The 27,263-nt window shown below is 46.4% G+C and overlaps 1 protein-coding gene across 8 annotated transcripts in view; it reads left to right on the top strand.

Moving 5' to 3' along the window:
• The window catches only part of PALM2AKAP2 (PALM2 and AKAP2 fusion), a 335,810-nt gene that overhangs the window by 219,851 nt on the left and 88,696 nt on the right, over positions 1-27,263 (top strand). Inside the window, exon 1 of one of the 8 annotated variants that reach the window (XM_055301739.1) lies at positions 4,108-4,274. The exons of 5 other annotated variants lie outside the window; for them this stretch is intronic. Coding sequence is in view for 1 of the 3 variants with exons in the window: in XM_055301738.1 (XP_055157713.1) it covers positions 5,634-5,636 (3 nt within the window). In the remaining 2 variants the exon portion in view is untranslated. Of the gene's footprint in view, positions 1-4,107; positions 4,275-5,522; positions 5,637-27,263 lie in introns of those variants that run through there. 2 more of the 8 variants (XM_055301738.1, XM_055301740.1) reach the window with 2 other exon arrangements.

Genomic DNA, 27,263 nt, shown 5'->3' with positions numbered 1-27,263 from the left:
TCTCCTCCTCCTCCTTCTTTTTCCTAGCAATCCTTTATTTTTGGTGGGGTACCTTTAACGTATGAGGATTACACCCAACTGATGCTTTTTGATGTTTCTCCTTGCTAGAAGGAGAAAGTGGAAATTTCTCTTTTGTGATTGGCCAGTCTTGGCCCTCCTTTGGGTTTGCAAGTCACCTCTCTGAGCCACTCGCAAGTCTTTTTTTCAACTTCTACTCTTCTCTAGGTTGGAGGCATGTAGCTACTGATAGACCATTATTTGCTGGATTTCGTTCATTTGGCTCAGTTTGGGAAGAGAGAAAGAAGAGGTCTTGTCAAATTGTGTCTAGGCTGACTTTCTTTCCCAGAAACTAACCTGTACTTTTGGTGTTTCTTTAGTAAGTAAGTTGTATTTCCTGGGTTCCCTGGAGGCCACTGTTGCTCAGGGGTGGAGTTTAAAGTGGGCAGGCCACATGGCAGATGCAAAAGGAGCAGAAATATAACTGGAGGAGGTCATAGCAAAAGAAACCCTGAGCTCTTCTCCTGTTAAGCAACATTTCCATAGGTTTCGTGTCCTGGATGGTGTAGAGCTGTTAGAAGCATTTAATATTTATACATCCCAGCTAGATTTTCCCCCCCATAGAATTAGTAGCCCTTTCTTTGCTTTGAATGTGCTTTTAAAGTGCATCTAGGAGACTAAATGTGCTTCTTTCATAAAATATTCTCCGCTGTAATAATCATTATCAGGTTGAGACACATATGATGTGATGTACCCACAAGAATGTGCTGGGTGATGGGGCACCCTTATTTCCACTCAGGTCATGATCTTGGGGTTGTGTGTTGGGCTCTGTGCTCAACGCAGAGTCTGCTTAAGATTTTCTCTCTCCCTCTCCCTCTGCCACTCCTCTTGCTCACACCCAGAGGTGCTCTCCAAAAAAAAAAAAAAAAAAAAAGAGAGAGAGAGAGAAGAAAGAAAGAAAGAAAGAAAGAAAGAAAGAAAGAAAGAAAAGGACTGTGCTGGATGGTAAAGCCAGATTTTCCCATCTCTAGGATTTCTCATACTTTCAGGTTCTTAACACCCTGTTGGCAGCTGTTAAAAGTTTTCCTAGCCCTGCCCCCATTGATTCTGATTTAGTAGGTACAGATGAGGCCCAGGAATCTGCATTTTTGGTAACCATAGTGGTTTTGATGTCTGTGGTCCTTAGTATGGGCTTTGAGTCCAGGGTCAGATTCTCAACCTCCACACTACTGACATTTGGGACAGAATAATCTTGTGTTGCTGGGGTGCTGTTAAGCAATATCTCTGGCCTCACCCATTAGATGTCAGCAGCACCCCAGCCCCATTGTAAAAATCAAAAATGTCTCCAGATATTGCCAACATGTCCCCTGGGGGCGAGGGATTGTCAAATCACCCTTGACTGAGAACCAACCATTGACTGAGGGGGAATAAATGAGGAGAAAATGCTAGTTAAGAACAGTTTTTGCTTTCACATGCAGATGTTCCTACCTTCGTGCTGATTTCATCAAACAAATTAAGCAAATATTTCTGAGCACCTAATATGTACCAAGCATTTTATATTTAAATATATAAATATATTTTTAGATATATTATGTATTCTAAAGTGTTTAATATAATCATGGCTACTTCTTTAATATCTTATAAGATGGAAGAAAAAAAAAGATGGAAGAAAAGGATATGTTCTTGTAAATTAATATCTATTGAACATGCAATTTTGCTAAATTAATATTCCCAATAGTTTTGTGTAGGATATACCAGAGCTTTAAAATTAATATTAGTCAGTATTAAAAGTACTGTTAAATTAAAATTAATATTAAGATCGAGGGGCCTAGTTGGTACAGGTGGTTAGGCGTCTGACTCTTGGCTTTGGCTCAGGTTGTGATCTCAGGGATCTGACATAGAACCTGTTGTTGGGCTCCGTGTTCAGCAGGGGATCTGCTTAAGACTCCTTCCTCTCTCTCTGCCCCCCCCCCGCCCCCCTGTTTTCTCTTTCTCTCTCTCTCTCTTTTTAAAAAAATTGGTATTAACATCAACGTTGCTTTAGGAAGGATGTAATTCAGCCAGTGTGAATAATGAAACAAATTTGATTTATAAACTTTACATTTATTCTAATTTATAAAAACATAAAGAAGAAAGACTCATGATGCCCCTGCCATAATACTGTTTATAAAAGCTCACCTCTGCTGTAATTTTAGAATCTTTCTTTGGAGAGTCTGTGGTCCATAGAAATAAACAACTGTACCCAAACATGCTCATTTGGATGTGAGTTTTTCACGTGTCACTAAAATGTTAAAAATAGATCATGATGTAGGGCACCCAGATATTTAACTCCTTAAGTCAGTGACTCGAGGAGCTACAAGGATGGAAGGAAAGAGGGAGGGAAAGAAGGAAGGGAGGGAGGGAGCAAGGAAGGAAGGAGGAAAGGAGAGAGGAAGGAAAGGAAAGGAAAGGAAAGGAAAGGAAAGGAAAGGAAAGGAAAGGAAAGAAGGAAGGAAGGAAGGGAGGAAGAAAGGAAGGAAAGGAAAGAACAGGAATTGATTGAGGATGAAGCTCTGTAATCTCCTACCCGGGGGTTGGTAAATTCTATTGCAATTCAAGAGTGGAGACCTACCAGAAGGCTGGTGAAACAATTCCTAAGTGGCCAGAAAAAGAAGCCTATTGACATTCAGGAACCCCGAAGAGAACAATTGACCTCCCCATTGTGGACTCTATCCCCTTCCTCCGGTAAAGGTGTGAATGAAGCTCAGGACAGGAAAGAAGCCTTTTCTGCGGACCCTGCTGTTGTCAACGTGTCCTTAGCCCGACAGACTTTCTGGGCAGTTCCCGATGATACCATTTCTTTGTATCGGAGATCCAGGACCTTTGTGGATTAGGAGAGAAGAACCAAACGGCAGCTGTCCCTCCTGCTGAGCTTGGCACGCAGAACTGACTCGCAGGAGAGGCCCCCAGGACCTTGGCCAGGGGTGCAGAAGGAAGCAGGCCCACCCTGGAATGCAAACCCAAAAGAGGGTAAGGGGCTCCGACTTGCAAAGCAGGAGAGAGAAGGCAAACGAACACCCCCATCATTCCTAGCGGAAAGTTGAATTCCAGAAGCCAGGCTTCACATTCTTTTCCCTTTGCAGAGATCCTGCAGAGTCAGAGAAGTGCTGGCTTTTTTAAAATGCTGATTTCTGTGTGGGGTGTTTTGTGCGTGTGTCCTCAGAGGATTTCCAGACAGTCCCTGTTCAAAGGGTCATTAACATTATTTAAATATTCATAGTGGGGGTGGGGATTATAGACTGAAATTTCAGACCGGGCCGAGGGAGGGAGGGAGGGCGGGAGGGAGGGATGGGGGGGGCGGCCTAGGGGAGCCCCACCTCGAGTACTACCGGGGAGGGCAGTATGACGGAAACACCGCCGTCCACACCTCGGCCTCTGGGTCATATCGGGGAGAGCCCCCCAAACGCAGGGGGACCCCGCACCTGTCACCGAGACGCACTTCCTAAGGGCTGCGGGCAGTCGCGCTTACCCGGGGACAGTCGTGCTGCTGATCGCTCCCCCCGCGCTTGCACCCCCGTGCTCCCACCCACCCAGACGCAGGATGTGCACCCCAGCGCACGTCGGCGGGGGCACACGCCGGCACGCCCACCCGGCACGCCCACCCATACGCGGACACAGGGCCAGGTCCCCAGGCACCGAGCCCCGGCTCCTGCACTGGCCCCTCCCTCCTTCCATCCCTCCCTCCCTCTCTCCATCCCTCCAGCCGTCCATCCTTCCGTCTCTCCATCCCTCCATCCTTCCGTCTCTCCATCCCTCCATCCCTCCATCCTTCCGTCTCTCCATCCCTCCATCCTTCCGTCTCTCCATCCCTCCATCCCTCCATCCTTCCGTCTCTCCATCCCTCCTTCCCTCCATCCTTCCGTCTCTCCATCCCTCCATCCATTCCTCCATCCGTCCGTCTCTCCATCCCTTCCCTCTACCCATTCATTCACTGCGTGGTTTCCAGGTCCGGGCTCCGATTCCACCCACGGAGAGGTGGGGGCGGGGCGGGAGGGGTGAGGAGGGGCGGGGAAGGGGCGGCGCTCCGGGCCCTCCGCTCCCCTCCGCCTCCCCGCCGCCTCCCAGCCGCGGCTCCTTCGGCCAGAAGCGCTCGCCCCGCGCCGGGGCTGCCGCTCGCCGCCTTCCCGGAGCCTCTGGGCCGCCCGAGCCGGGGCAGGGGCAGGGGCAGCAGCCGCGCCAGAGCCCGGAGCCCGAAGCCCAGCTCGAGGGCCGCCTCCCCCGGGATCCCGCGCGCAGAGGTGGGTGGCCCAGGCTGGGGGTGGGGTGGGGGGGCGGAGACCCCCGACACCGAGTCCCCGGGGCGCCCCCTGATGTTGGGGACCCCGGGGGGGCTGCAGATCTGGGGAGCCCTCGGAAGGATCGCGGGCTGTCCCCCGAGGAAGGGGTCCTTGGCCTTGCCCCGCGGAGCGTGTGCGGGAGGGGGCCCGGCTGGAAAGGGCTGGGGCCATGTGGCTTTGAATTCCCGGGTTTGGGGGAGGGGGCCGGGCCTCGGCCGCTTTATTCGGTAGTTGCTTATATGTGCTTAAAAAGAAAAATAACTGAAGACCTCTTTCCCCTGCTCCCTAACACACACACTCACACGCTCACACTCACACGCTCACGGAGGGGGGCTGGACGGGGAAAGCGGGGACTATCTAACGGCCGTGGCTGCCCCTGCAGACCCGGGAGCAGCCGAGGATGGAGCTGCTGGTTCCAGCTCCGGAGGGAGCCGCAGGCCCTCAGATGGCAGCGCCGGACCCCGGGGCCGGGGCGGGGAGGTGGGGGGGCTCCCGACCCGCGCGAGCCTGGCGAGCGGGGTCTGCGAGCTGCGCTCCGGGGACCGAGGGGTGCGCGCCGAGCCCGCGAGCTGGGCCTGGGGCTGAGCCCCCAGCTGCTGGGACCCGGGGCTGCTTCATCCCGGAAAAAGCCGGAGGGTGCCGGAGGGTGCGTCTCTTGAGGCCCTTTGTGGGGACACTTGGGGGAGCGGAAGGGTCGTGGTGGTGAGCGCCGGGCGGGCTGTGCTGGGAACTGGGGGGGGGGGGGCGGGGCGTGCGCCCTCGGGGGCGAGAGCGGGGACGCCCTGGCGGCCCCCAGAGACTCTGGGCAGACGTGGTGGTGGAGAACCCGGGACTGACTCGACGGCGGGGCGAGCTGGGAGCGCGGGGAGCCCTGCAGGTTGGGGCCGCTGCGCCCCTGGGGAGCGGGTCACTGAGGTCCCTGCCCTCGGGCGCGCGCTCGCCGCCGGGGATCCCTCCCTAAGCCTCAACCAGGGGGCATCGTGGAGGGAGTGGAGTCTGGAGAGACGGTGGGGTGTCCCTCCAGACCCGGGAAAGCCAGCTTCCCGCGCGGGGTGGCACTGCTGTGGCTCCGCTAGGCTGTGTGGTCAGACTTTGACAGATCTGCACCCTTCTCTGCAGCAGTTTTAAGTGCGGCGCCACCAATTTGGGCGAGCTTGTTTCTCCCCCTCGGGAATGCATGAGCCCCTGGAAGGAGAGCGCGCACACGCACCCACACCTCTACACCTGGATACGGTGCGTCTTGGAATCCGCGAACAGGTTCCCACGGGGAAGCAGCCCTCCCCTCCCCTCGTCCCGGGCATCCGGAGGCCACCGCCCACCATGGTAATCCCAGGAGATTTGTTTCCTTGGTTTTGTTCTAATTAAAGAGAGTTCACTTAAGCATCACACTTTTCTTCCTGGAAATGGTCCTGATTTAATTAAACGTTCTCTCTTTCTCCCAGCCTGGGAGCATCCCCAACGCCGATCAATAAAATTTCAGAGTAAGGTGTCTAGAAATGATGTAGTGCTCTTAAAGAGCTTGCTCTGTTTTGCTGAAGTAAAGCCCTTACGAAGTAAACCTCGCCCTAACACACCTCCTGAACAGCCAGCTGTCCACCGCCCAGTTTTGACACTGGCTCTTTGCTGGGAGGGCACCTTCTCCGTGGAGCGGGTGCCCCATGGGTTATGCAGGCCCTGCAGTTATTTGGGGCTGCACTAATAAAATTAGTCAGGAGCCAAGAAAAATGGAAGTAATTCTACTTTGGGCCTCGGAGCCCCTTCCCTGGCTGACTGCATGCATTAGGTGTTGAGCTGTTCCTCTGGCAGCGAAGTTGACTTGAGTTTCTTTCTGGGATGCTGAGGAGCCGGTGTGAGAGGGGTGGCCGGGCTTTGAGATGGGACAAATATTTTGAAATGCCCATTATCTCATAGCCCTGGCACGACAGTTGGCACGGCTCCCTGTCTGCAGAGTTGAGGGTAGTGTTGTCAGAGATTATTTCACTTCCCTAAGTGGCTCATTCTGACTCAGGAGCCTCAGGATCTCAGGGTAATAAGATGAAGCAGGTTGTCTTAACTTATTATCAAGTGAGGGGAAAGTGATGCCCTGGTTGTTTTATCCTAAAACTTTCAATATTTTAGTATGGAGCTAACTATTAAATCTTCTTTTTAAAAATGCTAACGCCTTAGACTTTCTAGTTAATTATTAGAATTGTTGTCTGGATACCACCCTTGTCGATTTGGTTGACTCCTAAAGCAGCCAAGTCTTGGATTTCTCTCTGTCTCTCTTTTTTTTTTTGAACATATTTTATTTATTTTCTCATGAGAGACACAGAAAGAGAGAAGTACAGACACAGGCAGAGGGAGAAGCAGGCTCCATGCAGGGAGCCCGATGTGGGACTTGATCCTGGAACCCCAGGATCACGCCCTGAGCTGAAGGCAGACACTCAACCACTGAGCCACCCAGGGGTTCCCCATGTCTCGGATTTCTATCACAGATGTTATTACAAGTGCCTACTAATAAAGATAATGAGAAATATTTCAAATAGAAATGAAACTGAATTTGGGCGGACATCGTATTGAGGAATTTGAACAATTGAAAAGGCAGCATGTTGAAATTTACTTCTAAAGACCAAAAGGGTGATGTGTAGTTCCATTCTTTAATTTTTTACGTTCCTCAATGCTGGTTGAATTGATGATCAATCTTGAATTAGCCCCTGGAATGACTGTTCTTTGATCTTGAGAAACAGGAGCCATCATTTGTGTAGATGTTGATCAGGGATCCCGTACCAACTATTGGAAATTTGAATCAGTTAATGTACTGATCAGGTTTAACAATTTTAGTAAGTTTTGTTAGAAAATGGCATCATTTTCTTTATAGTGCATAAACTCTATACCCAAGGATAGATTTTTTGTGGAGCTAAAAAAGCTCAAGGCTGGGGGTTCCTCACCGGCACCAGCCTTCCCCATCCGCACGTTGAGGGGCTTGGGCCTGAGGGAGGCAGTGCCTCCATGATCCATGATGATGAGATCCAGGCTTTTTGTAAGAGAATCCCCTTCTAAGAACATATAGGGCTACTGTTCAAGTTTTGGACACATGCCCTTCAAGTGTGTTTTCCAGGAATGTATTATTATAGGGAAGTTGAAATCATCTCTATTTCATAGGAGAGCCGTGGTTTTGCTCAAAGAGAAAATTACAGAGTTTGCATATGTGATTTTCAGTAGCACTTGATGAACTAGAATCTTAAGAATTGAAGTACTCAAAAAAAAAAAAAAGGATTCTACTCTACTCTAAGGAATATCAGTTTAAACCTAAGTTTTAAAAATTTGTTTCAACTGTGGCTCATAGAAGTGTGTTTCTAAGATGCAGGGAATGACTGTCTTGCCCTAACTACTCTTTGCCTTGGTCCTTCCATGGACATTTTAGGACTTTGTAGCCTCCGTGTGATGTCCACATAGAGACAAATTATGATTTATAGGGGTGCAGAAGAGTAATTGTGGAATCCACAGGACAGCCTCTGGAGGCTGGTTTTTGAAAAGCAAATCCCCATACAAATATAGTTTCTGTTCTTGCCCCACTCTGGAAAGTTGAGTGCCCGAAGAATGAATGAATCATGATGCTTCCTTTGCCTCCAGTACAGCAAGATGTGCTATCTCCAGGTTTCAGCCTGGGATTCTTTTTACCTGTTGAAGTGAGTTCTGAGATTAGAGAAATGCAAGAGTTGGACAGACAGACAGTATGGGAGAAGGGTCTGAAGGCATCCTTGGGCCCATTTACCTCTTTCCCGTTTAGGATTTGTCTCTGAAGTCCAGGCGCACCGTGCTACCAGGCCTTGGGGGGGTCAGGGACATGTAACTGGGATTTGTTCCCATCTTGGTGCGAGTCTCAGAGACTTTGACCCCTTTCTTTCCTGGGTGTGTGCTGGGTTTTTTTCTGGTTGGTTTTGATGCTTAACCAGAGCAGCGTGAGTGAGCAGAGCCAAATATGCAGACAGTTTAATACCCTAGTTATCCAGAACCCTGGCAGGGCCAAAATGCATTAGTGCCTTGGTCAAATTCTCTAGAAGACTGTGGGCATGTCACTTAAGTGGAATCTTAGTTCCTTTACTTATAAAAATGGGGCTACCGAGACCTGCCTAGATATATGCAGAAGTACCTCGTGCTCGTTGTATTTCTCCCCAAATTGGTTGTTTTCTTAAGTTAACAAAGTCTCTTTCCATCTTTTTTTCTTTTAAAGATTTATTTATTTAAATAATCTTTAAACACCAACATGGGGCTCGAACTCACAACCCCGAGATCAAGAGTCTCATGCTCTACCAACTGAGCCAGTCAGGCGCCCTAAAACCTCCTTTCATCTTCATGGTAGATGCAAATAAGCGATTTTTCAAGTGTAATTGATAACATTCCAGTAATCGTGTAGCAGGTCAGTTGTTCAGCCCTCCCACTGACCAGATGGAAAAGCTTTGAGCGCAGAGATTTCTCCAAGCCTAACCTCACCTCCATCCCCCAACCCTTTTTGGACTTGGAGGAGTCTGGAGGACATCAGTCTTCTCTCTTTACCCCCAAAGCATCTGCACTGCTGAAGCTTCTTCCTTTTTTTTTTTTTTTTTTTTTACTTGCTTCTTCTTTATGCTTTGAGTAAGTCAGAAATTGCTCCTCATTGGGCAAATGGGCCCAAATTTTCAGGACCCTAATCCTGGGCTTTATGCTCACTCAGTGACCCGTGGTGTGATGGATATCAATGGGACTTCCCTTCCGGGAACTCCTACAAGATTCTTTGCTGGCCCTAATGAGTTTTCTCAGTCACTAAGATGAGAACAGGCATTAATATATTAAGTAAAGAGTTGGCATTTCAGGTTAAAATTAACTAGGTTTTCAGAAGAGCCCGAGAAGCCTGGTGAATCCTTTTATATCTTACCATTTACCTTCACAGATTTGCAGTAGATTTTGCGGGTCGGATGAATTATTAGGTCGCATCGTGGTGGGGTGGCCACACCGGAAACATTATTTTGAGTAAATTTGTCAGCCTTACAGATCATTCTTGTATACAAACACATACAAAAGAAATTCCCCACCTCTGCTCCCTAGTTTGCCAGCAAATCCCTCTGTGCCAGCCAGCCCTGAGGTCTTGACTGGCGTGAGCCTGTACGTTTGAGGAAGTGAGTCGGTTAGAAAAAGTAACTGGGGATTTACAAGCAACATGATTTTAAAAACAGAATATTGTAGCCCCTGACCCTGTTGGTAATGTCTCTGTGAAGTTTTCTTTTCAGAAAACTACCTGCGGGAGGGAAGTCCCCTCTTCCGCATAAAATGTCCCGCAGAGGGGTGACTGTCCAACTCCTGGCCCCCGACCTTTTGGTGTCTCTAGTCCTGCACTGAAGACCCAGTTCCCTAGGGATCTGTCTTGTTCACTGGGGCAGCATAGTTAGTCATGCAGTCCAGCCAGGCCAGTGTCCTTGGGGGGGACTCCTGGGCTCTGGCACAGACAAGATCACCCATTTGAGAGGAGCCTGCATACTGCCTTTTGGGATGCTTGGGCGGGGGTGAGCGGTGGGGGGTGTTTTCTGGATACTGCCTTGTAAATCAGCTCTCCTGGGGATGTCAAATAAAGCTCGAGAACAATGGATACAGGCACCTCCCCACACCCGCCAAGTACAGCGCCAGCTCTGACTTAGGAGAGACGGGCCCGGACCAGGTCCCCATCCTGGCTTGCCTGCCTCAAGTCTTGACAGTTTTCACTGCTCTAACCCAGAGGTGATCCTGGAACTGCTTCAAAAGGTCTGTGGATTCTGCTTGAACTTTCTGCCCTGTGGAGCCCCTGCACCCCTTATCTGCTCTTTAGGATTGAAGAGAAATCGAGTCAGCACATAAAGATAAATAAATGCTGGCCCAGAAGCCTTAACCTCTCTTTGATCTATACCCAAGGATGTATTTTATTGCTCTGCATGTGCTTTCGTGAGGGGGCCTTGAGAAGGGAGGTTACAGTGCAGAGCAAGATGAACGGTGATGCTGGACCAGTTTTTTCCGGGTTGTCAGAGGAGCCTGCTCTGGAGGATGCTGCACGGAGCTGAGGGCGCCCCGGGCTTGTAAGGGGGAGAGGAATTGCCCAGGACTGCCAGGTCTTCGGTCTGTTGTTAGAAGAGTGTGTGTGGAGCTGCCACCCATACTACACTGAGTCCTGAAGTGAGGGGTCCCTAGGTGGCCACCCTATCTGTAGCCCATGATCTTCTCAGGATGTCCCCAGGGAATCCATGGGCCCAGGACCCAGCCAGCGGCCTGTAGCAGAGAGCAGCCATGCAGACCCCAGCAAAGCCCAACCCTGGGCAGGGGAGAGGGAGGGATGCCAGCTACCACCCCACCCCCGTTAGTTCCCTCAAATGAGGCCTACTTGAGCCCCACACCTGGGTGAAGTATGTGTAGAAGGTTCTAGGAAGGCCAAACCACATTTTCCTGTAGGCGGGTAACTGACGGCTCTCAGCCCCTCTTCCAGACCAGGATTGGCTCACATGATCATGATGTCATTTGCTCAGGGGAATAAGGCAGAAACACTTTGTGTGGAGCAGTGCCTCGTGTAAGTTTTGTGGTACAGCCTATACACAGAGAAAGAGACCCATTGTCTAGCCCTCGTTATGTAAGGCGTTGGGGGGAGTGGTTTTCCCAGAGGAATAAATATTAATTTTCTAGAAAATTCGAGCACTTCTTAACCCTGAATCTAAAAGCTCTCTCTGTATGTGTATTAAAATCAAGGTCCGGGTGCCATGTGCCAAGTGATTCCAAGGCTATATTTAGCCTGGCAAATTAGTATTTTGCATCAGAACATTTTATCCTTGCAAAGGATAGCAGGAACTCTCCTCTGACACTATTCCAGGTGAATAGAATCTGTTCACTGGGGCAGGAAAATGATCAAACTGTATTGGAAAGTTAGAGCATACCCAAGGCACTTTGTGATCATCCCTGTTTGGGATCATTTTTCCTTTAGGAAAGAAGTTCAAGGCAGTGTTTAATACCGCACAGAGATGGGCCCCGCGTGTGGGAGGCATTGCTTTAGCATGAAATCACAATGTGTACATTGTTTTTAAAATATTCTTTTCATCATATGCTTCATTATCAAAACAATTCACAGCCTCCCAGGGATGACAGATGTTATAGTATAACCAGCATGGAGGGTATAAAATAGAAGAAGGAAAAGGGAAGAAACCACTCCCTCTCCAACCACTACTGAAAATGGAATTTAGTTTTCTCTTCTAGGGAATTCCCTGCAATCCCCAGGGACGCCTTGATCTTGACGTTTCTAGGCACGGTGCTGGGAGGAGCTCAGAGGGAAGGGAATTAACATTTTTTGAGTGCCAGATGCTAACCTGGTTGCTTTTATCTCCACTGTCTCACTTAATCCTTACAGTCACCACCATTTTTCCAATGAGGATACTGATGGGCTCAGAGGCTGTGGCATCAGCCAAGGGTCCCACAGCTGTACACGGTCCTACCCAGCAGCTCCTCCTGTTTTTCCTACCCAGCTCCCTCCTGTTCCCAAATCGGTGTATGGGGTCCTTGCTGTTCAAAGTGTGGTCTGGGGACCTGTGGCATTGGCATCATTCAGGAGCTCGTTGAAATTAGACAATCCTGAGCCCCCATCCCATCCCTACTGAATCAGAATCTGCATTATACCCAAATCCCCAGGAATGTATATGCACAGGACAGTGTGAGACGCTCCCTTACCCGACTTGGAGGAGGAAGGTTTGGCAGTTGACGCTATGCAAACTAGCCAAGCTTCAAGACTGGAATCAGCAGGCTCACCCTGAGAGAGGAGTCTGTGAGAGTAGCAGGTGCTACTAGAATCTAGTGGGAGGCAGCTAAACGGCCCACAAAGCCCAGGACAGCTCCTCACCGTGAAGAATTATCCTGGCCAAGATGTCCAGAGGGCTGATGTTGAGATACCCCGGGTCTAGCTGTCCATGTCTAGGATTCACACCCTGTCCGTGTTTCTGTGGCTTCAGACGGACGCACCTCTCTAGCGAGCAGACCTTAAAGGAGATGATACAGATTGCAGTGTGGTATGCAGATGTGACTCTTTTTTAAAAATATATATATATATATATATTTTATTTATTTATTCATGAGAGACACAGAGAGGGAGGGGCAGAGACACAGGCAGAGGGAGAAGCAGGCTCCATGCAGGGAGCCTGATGTGGGACTCGATCCCTTGTCTCCAGGATCACACCTGAACCCAAGGCAGATGCTCAACCCCTGAGCCACCTAGGCTTCTTGCAAATGTGATTCTTTTCACTGGGACTCAAAAAAGTGACAAAGAGTTTAAACTGCAGCATGAAAGATTTCCCGTTAAAGTTCTGCAAGCATCTGGCTAAGGTACCCAGGAGGCAGTGAAAAGGCCTCTGAGCTGGTACTGGTCCCAATTGTACCCCCCCCCCCCATGAGGTTACCCCATCTCCTGGCCAACCCTGCCTGGCAACCATGCCTTTGGTTTCTTAGTTGTACTCCCCAAACCTGCCCAGGCCTCCGTCCTATTTTTCAGCGACCAAGCAAGCAGTGTAGGTCGGCTGTGCCACCTGGAGGCAGGGGGAGGAAAGGGGAAAAGTGGAAGGACTCCTTCCTTCAGGCTTTCCTCTCTGCACCCTGGGATCTGAGCCTCTCCAGCCTTTTCTTGCGTGGCTCCTTCTGCTCCACCCCACCGCAGGCCCTTCCACTCCTGAACACCCATCTCCTGTCCCTTGGCCCAAAACATCAGGGACTCTCTCCCCTCCAGCACCTCCGTTGTCTCCCTCCTTCCTTTTCTCTCTCTTTTCCTTTGGTAAACAGCAGATCAACCCCAATCACGACTGGGAAGTGAAACCAGCACCCCCAGTGTGTATTAAGGGGGGAAAAAGGGTTTGAAGGGAAATTATATGCAACAGAGCCCCTGTCATCCGCCTTCTGTTATGAGAGTCTCCTCAGAATTGCTGCAAACATCTCTTCCTACTCTCTTGGTTTACTCCGATTCAGCTGACTTTTTCTGGAGCTCTACAATTTGAAAATGGAGTTTTCTTGAGGTTCTGTTGTGTTTTCTAGCTTTTTCTCATGGCTGGTATTTATGACATTCATTTCCCAATACTTTTTATTTATGACCATTATCCACAAAGTAGATTGTTCTAGGTTGGCTGTAGAACCAAACTGGATTTATGACCGAGGTTTTCCAAGAAGTTTCTTTGTAACTTCTGGGTACCCTCTTTTTCATAACCTTTATTATTCCTTGCAAAATGAAAGGCGGAGCCATGAAAGTGGAGGAGGCGATGGGGAGTGGCTGGCGGGCTAAGCTGAACATCCAGCTCCAGTGTTGGGATCCAGAGGCCAGGGCAAGAGAAGCCAGAGTGCTGGGCTTCTGGCCAGAGTGGAATGTATCTTCCCAGGGGAAGCCTGTGTTTTTCCAGCAAACTAGCTGCTCTGCTCCAGAGGGCTTTAAACTGGAAGGTGGGGAGTTCCAGGGGGAGAGTGGGAGTCAGAGAACATGAGAGCCGTCGCTACAGAGGACTATCAGTTTTGTCACAAAAAGGGGAGATTTGTCATCTGGTCTTTGGTTCCTAGTCACTGTTTTGAGAAAATAATTGGGAAATCCATACCAGAAACAATCTTGCCCCTAGGATCCATATTAAAGGTGGATACCTGAGAGGAAGAAAACCTTAGAGGCCCTTGTCCCCCGAGGCACTACTTTTCCCTGCAACCCACACCCTCGAGGTGTCACCTCTCAGGAACTCCTCGGGGGTCCTCTTGGGCTTGATAACATGTGCCACCTCTTGCAAGTTCCACCGAACTCTTTCTGCCACAAACAAGGCCTTTCAAAAACCAACCTGGAAAAATGGGAGCAAAAATCATTACACAATTGACCACTGCAAATACTCAGACAAATACAAAATAACAATTCCTGGGACCTTATGAAGAATGGATCCAAACCAAGGACAGAGTTTATATGAACAGAGGAAGACATAATACAGTATGTGTACAATTGAATGAGACCCTGAACTTTTCACATGGGTTTATTTTCAACCACGAATTAAGATCGAGCTTCTTTCAAAAGAGTGTAACTTTGAAAAAGTTCAAATTTATCTATTTCTCTTGTGAGTTCAGGCTTTCACAAGAGCAGATACCCTGAGAGCAAGGTAGATTTAAGGTGCTTCTGATAATGATGATTTATTGAAAGTTGGGCCCTCTTTCAATTGCCACGTATGTATTGTTATCTTTGACCCTCGTAACGTTCTGTTGGGGAAGAGACTATTATTATTATTTTTTTGTTGTTACGGATGCAGAAACTGAGACACGGTGGTTTAGGATCAGTGCATATAGCTAGTGGCAAAGCTGGATTTGAATCCCTGTAGTCTGGCTTTTATAGACAGTCTCTTAATCATTACCTTCTTCTTAGTGCTTACTACAAGCCAAGCTAGCTCTCTTGTACTGTGGTTGAAGTTATGAATCTCAGTCCATAAACAGAGGCTTGCAAAAAAATATATACAGCATTTTAAAATTTAAATAAATTAACTTAATTTTGTCTCCAAGCCCTCAACCTGTCCCGCTAACAGAAAATTTAACCCCAATCATTTGGGAGATAGAGCCACCCTGTGATCATATCCAAGATTTAAGGCTTTAGAAGGTGCTAAGTTGTGGAAAGGAGGCCATCCTCACACCTGTCTACAGTGGTTTTAGCTGTGACTTTCCCCCATGCGTCTACATTGCTTTTGACTATTTATGTCCACGTGGTCAAAGTCTGAAGCTCTCTGCTAGGCCATGCAGGCATGGAGGGCGCACAGGGATCCTGTGAACTTGGAGCCTGGAGTCTCCTCCATGAAGTCTTGAGTTCCCCTAGGAACTTCCAGGGAACAGAGCAAGACACCCAGGGGTAGAGGGCGAAAGGACCCTTTCTAAAAGGCCTCGCGTAAGCTTGTTGATGGCTTGGATTTTCACAAGAGCCAGGAAGAACTTTGACTCCTTGACACCAGATTCCCAGAGCAAGCATTTAAATGAAAAGCCCGGTTGCCTGCCTAAGGAGGAGAGAAAGTAAAAGGAGAAGACATTTATTAAGATCTCAAAAATGTTTGTGGAGTAGAATGGTGGTTGCCAGGGGCTGGGGAAAGGGGAGAAAAAGGAGTCAGCGTTAAATAGGTAGGGTTTCAGTCTTGCAAAATGAGAAGGGTTCTGTGGTCGGATGGTGGAGATGGTTGCACAACAATGTGAACATGCTTAGTGCCGCTGAACTCTACACCTGGAAATGGTTAAGATGGTACATTTTGTGTTATCTCTATTTTACCACAATAAAAAAGCATAGTCATCAATGCAGACATTTTATTTCCTTTGCATAACCTTGGGCTCATTAAAAAAAATAGTAAAATGAACTCTAGAGAACAAACCGATGGTCACCAGAGGGGAAGTAGAGGGATGGGCGCAACAGTGATGGGGATCAGGGAGGCCACTTGTTGAGATGAGCCCCAGTGACAACTGGAAGTGCTGACTCACCTTGTACACCTGAAACTAATATAACACTGTTGACTATGCTAGAATTAGACAAAAGCCTAATTTAAAAATAGTAAAAACGATACATCTACAAGACAGAAATAAAAAAAAATAATTTGTCACCCTCAAATTAAAAGTTCATGAGAAACTATTTTTGAATGCCAAAGGAGAAAGTCCAGTTGAATCCTCCAGGGGTGGGTGTGTTTGCTTTCCTGGGGGAAGTGCCAGGTCTCCTCCGACCTCTGAGACAGGCCTGCATCTTGAACACTTGAGGCTCTAAACGTCTACCCAGGAGTGAATTGGCCCAGAGAGTGTTGGAGGGCCCAAGGGGTCCCCTCCCTTAGAGAGCACCTAATGGGACAAGCCTGGGTGGGTAAATGGTGGCCTCATGGGAGGCCATAGGACTGTGATTTGAAGAGGACATGAGTCGGGCTGTGTTTTCCCTGCCCAGGCAGCTCCTTAACTGCCACACCTCTGTCATCAAAGGAATCCTGAGCTGTCGCATTTCTCAATATTGTTCCTCCTCAGATGAACTTTAGCTCGTCACATTTCCACGGTGGAAACTACCTCTCCCCTTTTTGTTCTTACCACAGTGGCTCCATGACAGGGGAGATGACGGATGCCCAGACTTGCCTTCTGGCATTCCGAGCGCCAGGTATCTGGGCCCTAGACAGGCCCAGCCTCTGAGACAGGGAGAGGTGCCTCGAGGTCTCAAAGACCCTCCTCCTCAGAGTTCGCTGTCTTGTTGTGCTTCCACGGTTGTCAGAAAGGGCATGTTCTGAGGATGCCCTGTGTGTCACAAAGCTGTGGAAACACAGGGGTGGCAGCCCCAAATGGCTCGTCCCAGGGCCACACCAGCGGGATGACTTCCTGGTGGAGGGTGACACCCGAGACAGCAGCGTGACTTCAGCCGGCCAGCCCCCCACAAGCAGGCCATTTCTGTGATGGGCCCTTCCTCCTCCTTGCCTTCATTTGTTTTTAATTTCAATTATGGTAAAATGTGTATAATGCAAAATGTATCATCTTAACCGTTTTTACATGTACAATTTAGTGGCACGAAGTCCATTCGCCTTTCTTTCCTCTTTAATATTCATGGGTAATACTCCTCTGCCTGTATATACCACATTTTGTCGATGCATTCACCCCTTGATGGACACTGGGGCTGCTTCTGCCTTTTGTCTCGCCATTGTTTTTGAGAGGCGTGGTCCATCTGTGAGGTCCTCAGGAGATCAAAAAAATTCCCCAGTCCCTACTTTCAGGGGGTTTACTATCCCTAGGAAGGGCCAAAGCACAAACCCAGGCAAGAGTAAATCATGGTGCAGAAGCTGTAGACTAGGAGACATCTGTTCAAGACGTGTCACAGGAGCTTGGGTGTGGATCTGTAGAAACGGATGAGTTGGAGAGAGTGTACTCTACAGCGAGGATCCCAGAGTTGGTAGCCCAGGCTCCAATCTGGCTTTGTCACTGGCTGTCCATGTTGCCTTGGAGCAAGATTCAACTGTAGAACCTTTAGAAGCTTCAGTGTCCTCAGATGTAAAATGGGGGTCCTCGTACTTTCCCCATGGAGTTCTTGGGGAGGTTTAATGAGAAGATGTAGATAAAGAGCTTAGCACGGGGCCTGGCACACAGCATTGACATTTTAGCACCTCAGTAACGGATTTTGGAGACTCCCATTATCAAGTAGAGAAAAAGCTCTTCATTTGTTCTTATCAGATAGTTGATAATAAAAGTAAATATGGCCTGGCTTTCTTATCAGTAGGGAAGGTATAGAATGAGGAAGGAGAATGACTGTTAATAGATAACCTTCGTCTAACTGACAAGGGAGTTGGCTCAGATCAGAGAGAGTAGGATGCCAGGTTCCGATCTCTTGGTGACAGTAGGTTGTGATGATGTTGACTGTGTGGATAGCGCTATCATGGTTGTTCTCACAACTAAAGATTTCATTTTTCAATGATGTTAATCTCAAGTATTGAAACACTCTCATATTCCTAGTAATAATTAGGGAAACGTTTTAAGGTTAAAGTGAACTTGAATAGTTTTGCTGAGTGAAGTGTTTTGTCTATTATTTTTTTTTAATTTTTATTTATTTATGATAGTCACACACACAGAGAGAGAGAGAGAGAGAGGCAGAGACACAGGCAGAGGGAGAAGCAGGCTCCATGCACTGGGAGCCCGATGTGGGATTCGATCCTGGGTCTCCAGGATCGCGCCGTGGGCCAAAGGCAGGCGCCAAACCGCTGCGCCACCCAGGGATCCCTGTGTTTTGTCTATTAAAGGGTGCCCATGGGGTGCCTGGGTGGCTCAGCGGTTGAGCGTCTGCCTTTGGCTCAGGTCCTGGTCCCAGGGTCCTGGGATCGAGTCCCACATCAGGCTCCCCGCAGGGATCCTGCTTCCCCCTCTGCCTCTCTCTGTGTGTCTCTCATGAAGAAATAATAAAAAAAAAGGGTGCCCTTTAAGTGTTCCAGCATGTAGATCTAGCACACATCATCTGGATGGTGCATTACTTACTCTATTCCTGTTTGTCTGCTTGGTATTTCCTACCCAGGAGTTCGTTGACTTCAAGGCAATTGAATCCATTATTAGCTGGGAGAAAAAAACATCTCAGTCTCCCTCGCCCCAACAATGGATTTTTTAAATGCATTGTACACAGTCCTCTGAGGGGGGAAAAAAAAGACATTTGAGGGGGGTGGGTGTGAACGTAGGGATTTCCTCCTCCACCCTAACTGTTGCTAAACTGTAAGTTAATATTGTGAGAGAGAAAAAAAGATCAAGGTCTCAACTTTCGTTGGCATATTGTTTTGTATTTTTGTTTATTAGTTATAATGAAGACATTGTCTCCCCCTCCTCCCCGCCCCCCAGTACTGGTTAAAGCTGGGTGGTTTGCACTTGAATATGCAGACCTGGGAGTTTGCTTAGATTAACTCAAGGTCCCTGGGCCGCTTAGATTCCTCCTGGAGGTTCTTTTTTATACCATCAGGTTATCCTGGTGTTGTCTTGCTGTTAGCACTTCTGATCAAGAATTTCTTGTATGCTCCATCTGCTGGGGTGGGGCAACGGTATGCTGTGCTGCCTTTAAATGTATTTTGATATTTGTCATCAGAAATGAAAACAAACCTTGGAGATTTATTTTCTCTATTTAAATCTGGTTGTTTTTCTTTTGCCAAAATCTCTTGGGGGTGATAAGGCAGCAGTGGTTGAAATACTTCTATGGCTTTCAGCAAGTGAGAATTTCCCAGATTGGGTTTAGATTTGTATTTGTTTACGTTCCAATGTTTTTTGTTTTTTTTTGGTAAGGCCATAATTTTGAGTATCAGCAGAACTTGGGGCAGATAGAATTTCATGGAATGTATAATCCTTTTGGGTTGTATATTTTACTCCAATAAACTTTCACGAGGGGTTGGGTAAATAGGATAAAGTCTTCAGCACATTTGACTTGGCTTATTTTGCTCTTTTGTTCTTTTCCCTTTTTTCCTCATTAGACTTCTGTTCTACTCACCTGTTAAGGGGTCAGCTGCACTGTATGAAAATAAGGGATGTGGGTGGTGGTGCACTTACTAAGGGGGATTGTATCGGGCTTGGCAACATATCAGGCTAATAATGAGGTGATATGGAAACCCCCACTCTAGCTGCTCCAGGGTAGGTCCAAGGTGTTCTCCAGTAATGGCAGGATTAGAGGTCTCCAGAACAAGAGCAGCTTCTGTCTTGGTCCTCTCACTTTGGGGTAGAGGAGATGCCTGAAATAATTAGTCCCCTGTTGGCAGAGCATAGGACCATCCACCCAGGAGGGATCCTACACGGTGGAAGGTGAGACCATAGTGTAGGAAGAGAGTTGATGCTTTTCAACGTCAGCCCGACTTGATTTGAAAAATATTTTATTTTATAAAGCCATAGTGTAACCCACAGACTCATAGAAATCAAAATTTACAGTCTCTAAGAGGACTAGGTTGTAGGGAAAGAGTCCTGCAGAGGTGGGCAACTCAGAATGATTTGATGGAGCTATTCCTCCGCCCCCCCCCCCACCCCACCCCAAAGCCTTGGCTTTGTAAACAGCAAAATGGATTTGGTAATACCTATGATTAGCTGTTGCTGTTAAGGATTATATGCAGTAACACATCCAAAGGGTGGCACATTTTCTTTCTTTTTTTTCTTTGAAGTTTTTCTATTCACACTTTCAATAATGTAGCTTTAAGTAAATATAAATTCCCTTTCCCCCAGCATTCTGGATCAAATGAGTTGACATAAAGTGTTTTGAAATCTACTGATATTAATTCTTGTTTGTGATTGCCTCTTAGTTGACTTTAAAACATTTGTTTGCCCCAGCAACAGAGGAGAAATAGCCTTTGATCATAAGTCAAGTGCATTTTCAAAATGTGGCTTATTAATGTGGTTAATTTAAACCCTTCCATATTCTTTTTTTTTTTTTTCTAAGATTTTCTTTATTTGAGAAGGAGAGAGGATGAGTGGGGAGGGGCAGAGGGGGATGGAGAAAGAATCTGAAGCAGACACCATACTGAGCGTGGAGCCCAACTTGGGGCCTGATCTCACCACTGCGAGATTGTGACCTGAGCTGAAACCAAGAGTCAGATGCTTAACTGAGCCACTCAGGTGCCCCTAAACCCTTCTGTATTCTTGATGGTACAGAACCTTGTATTTTTAATTGTGTTCCTGGCTTGTAAGTTACCAGGTGATCTCCTGGGTCCCTGTCAGCTCCAAAATTAAATGATGTATGCGTTTATGTATTGCCTTAACTCTAAAGCCATGAGACGATGGGAGGGGTTGGGTGGGTGGTGCACTGAGGAAATGACAACTTCCTAACAACCATGAACCTCACGGAACCTGTGTCTCTAGGGACAAGTGCGGCAGAGGTAGAGCTGCAGTCAGGTGACTCCCAGCAGTCCACTCACACTCACTGGTTTCCGCCTGGCCGCACTTATCAGGAGTGATGTGAACATGAGTCAGAGATGGTTTTATAAGAATTTTTATTTTGGTTGAATCATCATTTGTTGGCTATTTCCAATTTTTAAATATCATTTGATTAGCTCAAAGATGCCCAGTCTTTATTGTCCTGACTCATTGAGGGAGGTAACTTGCTAATTAACAGTGAGGCCCTGGGGAGGAAGAGGGTTGGCAGGCATTCCCACCTGATGGCTATCCTGGCAAATTCCAGAGAGGGAAGCGTGTGATCATGACTCCCGGCAAAGCGATATAAAACCTGGGACACAAACCCATTATGGGGACACTTTCACCTACTTTAATCCATTCATCTTCCTCTGGGAAGAGGGTGAGCTGACGTCACTCCCTCATTTTTGCACACAAGGAAACTGAGTCTCGGAGAAGCTAAAGCGAGTGGCTCAAGATCACACATTTGGGTCTGCGAAAATTCCAGATGGAGACAGCCTACCAAAGTTAGAGGAGAAAGGAGGGTCTCGAAGATTCTCTCCCTCTACTTTAAATTTTTCTGTGTTGGTTGGATAGTTTTCAAAGAACAATGATAATTTTTAAGTAATCATTTTTTTAAAAACTAAAAATTCTATTTATTATATTTGTAAATATCATTCAAATTTAAGAAAATGAAAGAGGACCTAATCAACCTTTTGCCCAATCCTCAGAAGACTAGTTAATTACAATGAAGTAATTTGATCAACATGATAAGCTGGTAAGTGGTATAACATGTTTCAAAACTTAATATAGACTAAATGTGGTGACATAAGGCCTATATTCCACTAAATACATGTTTAGCTACCTGAACTACCACAGACGACTCCAGGCTGTGCTATTGAGAGGAAGATTCCTGACCCTTGGCTCTGGGGTCTACAATAACCGGGTGGCAATATGGCACCTCTTGGTACCTCGGGGCACATGACTCTTCCTATTTACGTCGGTTTCTTTATCTGTAAATGGGAATCATAATACCCATCTGGCAAGGTTAGAATTAGACATTAGTTATAATGAATTAGGTCTAATCTATCAGAAACAGCCATTTTTATAGATTAAAATCAAATATTGGGAATTTCATATGGCTTAACCTAAAATATAGAGTCTGATAGGCACTAAGTAAATAAACTATTCTAGCTATAATAGGGGATAAAAATATAATTCTTAGGGACATTGTAGTTTGATCCCAAATGACTATTTGGTTTTCTCAAGGAAATGAGGAACATACATATGGCTTTACAGTTTCTTAATTATGGTCGCAGCTCTCTGACTTTGAAAACTGTCTACTGGGATCCCTGGGTGGCGTAGCGGTTTAGCGCCTGCCTTTGGCCCAGGGCGCGATCCTGGAGACCCGGGATCGAATCCCACGTCGGGCTCCCGGTGCATGGAGCCTGCTTCTCCCTCTGCCTGTGTCTCTGCCTCTCTCTCTCTCTCTCTCTCTCTGACTATCATAAATAAATAAAAATTTTTAAAAAAAAAAAAAAGAAAACTGTCTACTTCCTTGAGCTTCACCTCCCCTTATGGCCCTTCAGGATGGGTTCCAGAAGGGTTCCGCCCTTCATGGCTTGGTTCACCTTTTTTGTTCTGTTACTGCTCACTTGGACACAGATGGGTGTCCTTTCCTTGAAGGATTTTCTTTCGTTGAAGATCCATTATTTTTAGGTTAGAAACTTTTCTGTGCAATAACTGTCCTACCTCACCGATGCCTAGAAAATGGGCATATTTTCTGGATTTGTAGTGCTGTTGTAGTTTCATGTTGGGTAAGTGTTGGCTAAAAAGAGATCTCTACAATTTACTTAAACTGAAGTAGTATTACTGAGTGATAGAGCATGGGGTGACTTTGGAGATACCTTGTGTTCTCTGGACGTCACAGTATTATTAACTAAATGTTGACCGTGGGCTTTAGATGATTCATTTAAAAAGACGTAAGGTCTATTAGACCGTCAGTGGAAAATTTGTGAGTATCTCCCCATTATATATTTATAGATAATAGAGACAGTGAACAAACGGTAGCTAAACAGCTAAGGGGGAGTTATCATTAGTTCATATTTGAAATTCATTTTATTGGATTTTCCTTGTTTTCCTTATCAAAAAATACCCCTGAAGCGATATGACACTACACTCAGAGAAATCCGCTGCTTAAGGCTGTTGGCAAAATGTAGAAACTTAACCACATTTCATTAAAAGCAAACTATTGACGTGAGCGGATGGGGCTGCGGTGGGGGTGGGGTAGAGAAAGAAGTAGGAGACAAAATGCGGAGAACCCAAATCTTAATCATTTTCCATAGAATTCAACTCACTTTTCTACTCCCCAAAGTGACAGGCTAATCCTTTCTGTTTGGTCTTTTGAATGATTAAGAAAAAGTAAGCTGACATTTATAGAAAACTTAACTCACTCAACGGCATCTTACGCCTGGCAGTAACATACGTCTCTCTGCATACGTTTCCAAGATTTTTCTTGTTTCATTAAAACTGCAGATGTATGTCATCTGTTTTGCTTGTCTGCATAGTTTTAGTCCTCTTAGGAGACTTGCAACCTAGATTAAAAGTATGAAATTCAAGAAATGGGAAAAGAGGAAGAATGAATGTCACTATCTCCTTGTGGCACAGCAGAGACCGTCAGTAGCATATAATGTGGAAGGGTCAGTGACCGTGCCTTTAGACACCCACTTAAGAAACCAGACCTAAGTAAGGTTAAAACATTTTTTTTTTTAAGTTTTATAATTTAGTTAGATTTCCCAAGTGACCTTGGGAGGATAGAAGCGGAGGCCATTGCAGTTGTCCAAGGCCCTAACTGACAAGGGCTCTGGGGACAAGGAAGAGGCATGTTTATTCTTTCCTGATCTTTCATGTGGCCTCTCCTTGGCTCCCTTCCCATCCTTCCTCCTTTTGTCTTTTTCTCCTCTGTGAGAGCAGGATTCCACAGCAGCTTTTCAAGATCCAAGACTTACCTTATGTTCTGGGAATTTACCAAGTGAATTCTGGCTTCTTGAAAAATGATAACTCCTCAGCCAGGAGAGAAACAGGTACCTAAGAGAAATAAGGTGGGATGTCCAGCTGTGGACCAGGCTGTTGGTGATGCTGAGGGAGGGCTCATGGCAACACACCACTCCCTGCCCTGTGTGAAGGATGGAGGAGTGTTGAGTGCAGGCCAGGAGGACAAAAGTAACCTCTCCAAATACCCTGCAGCCATGCTGCCCATCATGGCTCCAGATGGTGGACTCACTCTGGACCAGCTCCCTGGCTCGCCTGGCAGATGGCCAAGCAGAACAGGATGGTCCCTGATCTATCAGTGATCTCAGAAAAGTGCCACTGCTAAGCTTGTATCTTTCTAGAATCGTGCAGATCATAGATTTGCCTGCAGTGTCATTGGTGGAAAGGAAAAACCGAAGCGAGACTTAGAGAAATGACTTGACTTGCGTCCTCCAGTATCTGAGAAGGGCCCTGAGGGTTTGAAGAAAGGGATGAGGACGAGGATGGAAAAGGTATTGGCTTGAGAGAGATTTGGATTTAACATACAGTCATCCTTGGGGGCAGGAGTAAAGTCTTATTTGGGGGAACAGGGTTTATATAGTGTAAATCCTCTAGAGGTCTGTGAACACCAGAGGCATATCTATCCATGGGATTCTTGGCCTTCCAATGATCCAGTCTAGTGTCCCCAGATGACCCACCTCGGGGAGCAACGAGCTCTTAGACTACTCTACTTAATGGATTCTTCTCCCTGTACCTACCTCTCTCCTCTCAGGCAACCCAATCCATTTCCCCTATCTCCTGAGTTCTGCCCCAGGTCCACCTTGATGTGACACCCCAAATGACCCTTCCTCTCTGGCTCACCTAGCTGACTTTCCCCTCTCCTTCCTTGCCTAACTTTGCATATCAACCCCATTTTCAGTCTCCAAAGAGAACATTTTATTGAAAATGGAAATCTGAGGCAATGAGAAAGAGTAGAAATGCATCACTGTTTATTTTTAGAACCTGCACTCAAGGCCTAGGAATTCACACAACAAACCCAAACTTCACTGTCGCCGTAGGAAAGGTTTCTACATGGTGCTTGCCAGAGACAGGAAAAGAGAGGGTTGATTCTGGTTGCTCTTGTAAGAACTCCATCATAAGTTTTTAAGCCCAGAGTGAGCCTCTACTTGCAGAGCCCTGAAGCCTCTATCTGCAAGTCCATCTTAATGACAGATTCTGTGTTCTGAGCCAGAGTGCGTCATCCCAGGTCCTGTGCTTTTCAGATAAACACAAAGCTTCTGAGGGGAAAAAGCCTTGACGAAGAAGACTACAGGTTGTTCTCCCATGGGAGTGCCTGGAAAGGCTCTGAATTGGGACACTTGAAGTGAGCCTCCTGACCTAGGGGGAGAATTGCCACGGCTGACACAGCTTTTATAGGATGTTCTACAAGGACCCACAGACTTGAGCCATGGGTTAGCCTGGCTTATTGTTTCATCTCAGTTGAAAGAGTTTTGTTAAAAGAATAAGCAAGAAAGTTCAGATGAGTCAAAAACGCATTTTCAATGCCAGCTCCAAGGATTTAACTTGAGGGCAAGTCATGTGCATTTTGCACTGTTTCCCCAGGGATTACCAGTTGCCCACCCAAATGTCGTCACTCCTGTACCTTGTGCAGGTAAAAGTGGATTTGCTTTTGAAACTGCAGTGTTCATTTAACTGCAGTGTTCAGTTTATCATTTAACTGCAGTCCCATATTATGGGAACCCCCCACCCAAGAGTCTTTTCTCTGTGCAGGTTATGAAAAAAATCTTTTTAGGGGTACTGTATTTCTTTCTTTCTTTTTTTTTTTTTTAGATTTTTTAAAAGAATTTATTCATTAAGACACACACACACACACACACACACACACAGAGGCAGAGATACAGGCAGAGGGAGAAGCAGGCTCCATGCTGGGAGCCCGACGTGGGACTCAATCCCGGGTCTCCAGGATCAGGCCCTGGGCTGAAGGCGGCACTAAACCGCTGAGCCACCCGGGCTGCCCCTACTATATTTCTTAAATATAACGATAGCAAATATATTAGGAAGATGTGTTAGTTTTTTTGATTGCTGCTTCAATTCAACAGAATAAAGTTTTTAACTATTTCGTTGTCCCATCAGGATACTTCCATAGCTTAATGTATCTCTCTACACAGTATGTCTCTATTGCAAGGGAGAAAATAATAACTTGGCAGGGGAGAAACCTGGTAGACACCACCCTAATCGAATATTCAAACTTAACATCATCGAAAGTTGGACAAATTGACATTAAGTGCCATTTGATAAGGTGAACAAGAGAAAAACCCAGCCTTGCTTCTGTGATATCCCTCTAAAAACACACAATTTCCATTTAACCATAAGGAAATATAAGATAACCCCCAAACTGAAGAATGAACGGCCAACAAAATAATCTTTAAAAGCATCAAGGTCATGAAAGACTAAGAAAGTACCCCAAATTGATGGGGTGTTGGGTGGCTCAGTTGGTTAAGCCACCTACTGTTGATTTTGTCTCAGGTGGAGATCTAAGGGTTGTGACATGGAGCATGGAGCCTTGTGTCAGGTTCCATGCTCCGCATATTATCTGCTTGTCCTTCACTCTCCTGTCATGCACTTGCATGCTCTATCTCTAAAATAAAGAAATAAAATCTTAAAAGAAAGTGCCCCAAACTGAAAAAGATGAAAGAGACATGAGAACTAAATGCTACGTGGGACCCTAGCTTGAGCCATTTTCTTGATAAGAACATTATTGGGACAACTGTTGACATTTGAATGGGGTCTCTAGTTTTAGATAGTAGAATTTTATCAGTGTTAGTTCTGTGATTTTTTTTTAAAGATTTTATTTATTTATTAGAGACAGAGAGAGGCAGAGACACAGGCAGAGGGAGAAACAGGCTCCATGCAGGGAGCCCCACATGGGACTCGATCCCAGGACCCCAGGATCAAGCCCCGGGCTGAAGGCGGCGCCAAACCGCTGAGCCACCAGGGCTGCCCAGTTCTGTGATTTTGAGGCTTTACCATGGTTATGTAGAAAAATATCCTTATTTTTAGGACATGTAGACTGAAGTATTAGGAATAATGGTGTATTATATCTGCAACTGCCTCCGATGATTTAGAAAAAAAACATTATATACAACTATGTAGTATTCTAATTTTTAGGAGTGGAAATAAGTAAAAGACATTATTGTAAGAGATGAATTTGAAGCATTAGAGCATTTTTTAAGCTCTTTAATACAGGGACAATTATTTAGATTGTCAGTTTGACAATCCTGAGAAAGTTCTAGCTGAAGCCTGGAGTGCCAACTTTTTCGCACGCCAATCCTGTAATCTGCTCCTGCTCTTGTGAGGTTTGACAGAAAATAATTTCAAATATGTTGTAAAATTTACCAGTATGATATTACTGCTATAAACAGAATTTAATCTGTTTAGGGCTTAGAAATCTTATCTTCAAATTCCTCTGATACGAAGTATTAAGCTAGTGCAACAGAAGTTTTTGAAGACTAAATCAGATGTTTATGTGATTCATAAAAATGTGTAGCTTTCCTATAATATTTCATTTTTCCC

This window comes from Nyctereutes procyonoides, unplaced genomic scaffold, assembly GCF_905146905.1.
Source record: "Nyctereutes procyonoides isolate TBG_1078 unplaced genomic scaffold, NYPRO_anot_genome, whole genome shotgun sequence".
NCBI lineage: Eukaryota > Metazoa > Chordata > Mammalia > Carnivora > Canidae > Nyctereutes > Nyctereutes procyonoides.
Note: the sequence above shows the minus strand (reverse complement) of the source record. Positions and strands in the feature narration are given on the sequence as shown.